Consider the following 2,391-nt stretch of genomic DNA (forward strand, 5'->3'; position numbering starts at 1 on the left):
TATGTAACTTGTCGAAAGGTCATCGGACGATCATTTCCAGCTCCCGACCCGCCACCTTTACAATAACTAAGATTACAAGAAGCACAACCGTTTACAACTACTAGTATTGACTTTACTAGAGCCTTATATATAAAAAATAAGGAGAGAATTCTGATCAAATGTTACACTTGTCTCCTCACGTGTGTTTCGACAAGGGCGATACATTTAGAATTTGTTCAAAATCTATCTGAAGAGGCATTTCTGCAAGCTTTCCGACGATTTTATAGCAGAAAATTTACACATAAAATCTTTATGCCTGATAATGCAATTATACTCAAAGCAGCTTCAAAAGAAATGCGAAGAATCTACGAATCAGAAACAAATCGGAAATCATTTACCGAAAAATGAATATAGTGGAAATTTATCCCCAAACGCGCGCCGTGGTTTGGAGGATGGTGGGAAAGACTCAGAATTAACGAAGACAAGTTTGAAAATAGTATTAGGAAAATCACTAATTGATTTAGACAGTCTAGAACTAATGTTACAGAGGTCGAATCCTAAACGACCGACCTTTAACTACCGTTTCATCAGACCCAGATGACCTCGAGTCGTTAACTCCAGCATATTTGTTATATGGACGTACAATATGCGAACTCCTATACCCGAGTATAAATGATGTAGAAAATACAATACATGAAAACTGAAGCAAACTATGTGGACCAGAATAAAGTTGTTTTCCTTGTTATTGAGTATTTGGCTTATCATAATGATCCTGACAAACGAGAGAGTAAATAAAAGAAGTGTCAACCGAACGGGACCGCTACTGTCGGCCGGCGAACCCCGCTCGTGTTACAATACAAAAATCATTTACTGAAAAATGAATATAGTGGAAATTTATCCCAAAGTCTACAAACTATTGTTACAGAGATCGAATCAGTCCTAAACGACCGACCTTTAACTACCGTTTCATCAGACCCAGATGACCTGTTATATTTATAGCATAGTATTCCGAGTTAGACAAATAAACTTTCGAACGCGCAGCGTGAGAAGTTTATTTGGCTAACGAGGAAGGCGTTGCTATAAATGATTTGTAACATGAATGACACGCCCATGACAGTCCGTGCAGAAAAAAATAACGTTTGGCGGGAAAATCTAATAACCCGCACAGTAGGCAGTATGGCAGACGCATTCTCTCTACCAGATTGGCTTGACATTGAAAATGTAGAAAGCGATGATTTGGTTCTCTCTCAGGTGTGTATTTTTTTATTGAATTAGACTGATTTACGCTAATTGTCTTTTTGAAGGCTTTTAAACACAACTATTCGGGGCATGGACCCCCTTTTTTGGCCCAAATGTAAAAAAAATCTATTTATTTTTCCATATTTACAATTTTCTACAATATGTTTTGCAGGTTCTTCAAGATGTCGAGGAAGATATATCATTAGCAGATGCGTCGGCAACAATAGAGGAGAATATTAGATTGTCGCAAATTCATCAAAATATTGAACCATTTTATGACATGAGTGTTTCGCAAGCTGTGGATTTTTGCTAATATGTTTCAAAAGTAAAGAAATGTGTATTTTTTCGGTTCTATCTTTAAATTAATGAGTAGACATTATATTTTTTGTTCTCTGTCTTTTATTATATGAAACCTAATAAAATTGACATTTGTATGTGTGCTTTTTTGTAGGCGTAATCTTTTCCCAAAGAGGCGGAGCTTACCCATGCAATATTGGTTTTAGTGTTTTGGTTATTTCATGGCTGTTTCCTCATTGCATTATATAGGCCCATGTGACCTTTCATGCAATATTATTTGGTTGCTTCAATTTAGAGCATACATTTTGGTACATGCTTGTCGTCTCTGTATTATTCCATAAAAAGATCAAAGGAAAAAAGAAGATTCATGTTACAATGAGCCGTTAACTCCAGCACATTTGCTATATGGACGTAAAATATTTGTACTTCTATACCCGAGTATAAGCGATTTAAATTTACAATACATGAAAACTGATGGAAACTGTGTGTCACAAAGACAATGTATGTTGTTTGAACACTTTAGGATTCGATGGAAATCAGAGTATTTGGGTGCTGTTAAAGAATATCACAAAACTACATGAGATAACACAATGCGAATTGAAATCGGGGATATTGTTCAATCTTTTATTGTCATATTAAGTCAGTATTTTCATTTTGCGTTCACTTTTTACGGCCCGGAGTATGTTGAGAATATATAGCGCTATATAACCCGATGACATTGACTTTATTTACATGTATTGTTAAAAAAGCATGTTTATATTATGTGTCGTTTATAACGCTTTTGGATTCCCAATACAACATCGACACGAATACTTCGCCCGTTTACCTACGACAGTAAGACATCCTTCTTACGCCTAATGTAAATATATTCCTACT

General features: G+C 35.7%; 1 protein-coding gene across 1 annotated transcript; it reads left to right on the plus strand.

The window, feature by feature from the left end:
• The first annotated feature begins 970 nt into the window (after positions 1-970).
• On the plus strand, positions 971-1,531 carry LOC148624246 (uncharacterized). The gene is made up of 2 exons (XM_088571020.1): positions 971-1,230; positions 1,391-1,531. The coding sequence occupies exons 1-2, from the start codon at positions 1,063-1,065 to the stop codon at positions 1,529-1,531; spliced, it is 309 nt and encodes a 102-aa protein (XP_088427146.1). The 5' UTR covers positions 971-1,062.
• The last annotated feature ends 860 nt before the right edge of the window (positions 1,532-2,391 follow it).

The sequence above is a fragment of the Perna viridis genome, chromosome 2, assembly GCF_037379345.1.
Source record: "Perna viridis isolate PV_CMFRI_1.1 ecotype Kerala chromosome 2, ASM3737934v1, whole genome shotgun sequence".
In the NCBI taxonomy this organism is placed as follows: domain Eukaryota; kingdom Metazoa; phylum Mollusca; class Bivalvia; order Mytilida; family Mytilidae; genus Perna; species Perna viridis.

Excerpts from the sequence above, each read along its gene's own strand:
- LOC148624246 (XM_088571020.1), top strand. The coding sequence starts at position 1,063 with ATGATTTGTAACATGAATGACACGCCCATGACAGTCCGTGCAGAAAAA. Across the intron at positions 1,231-1,390 it reads ATGATTTGGTTCTCTCTCAG|GTTCTTCAAGATGTCGAGGA; the intron begins GTGTGTATTTTT and ends TATGTTTTGCAG.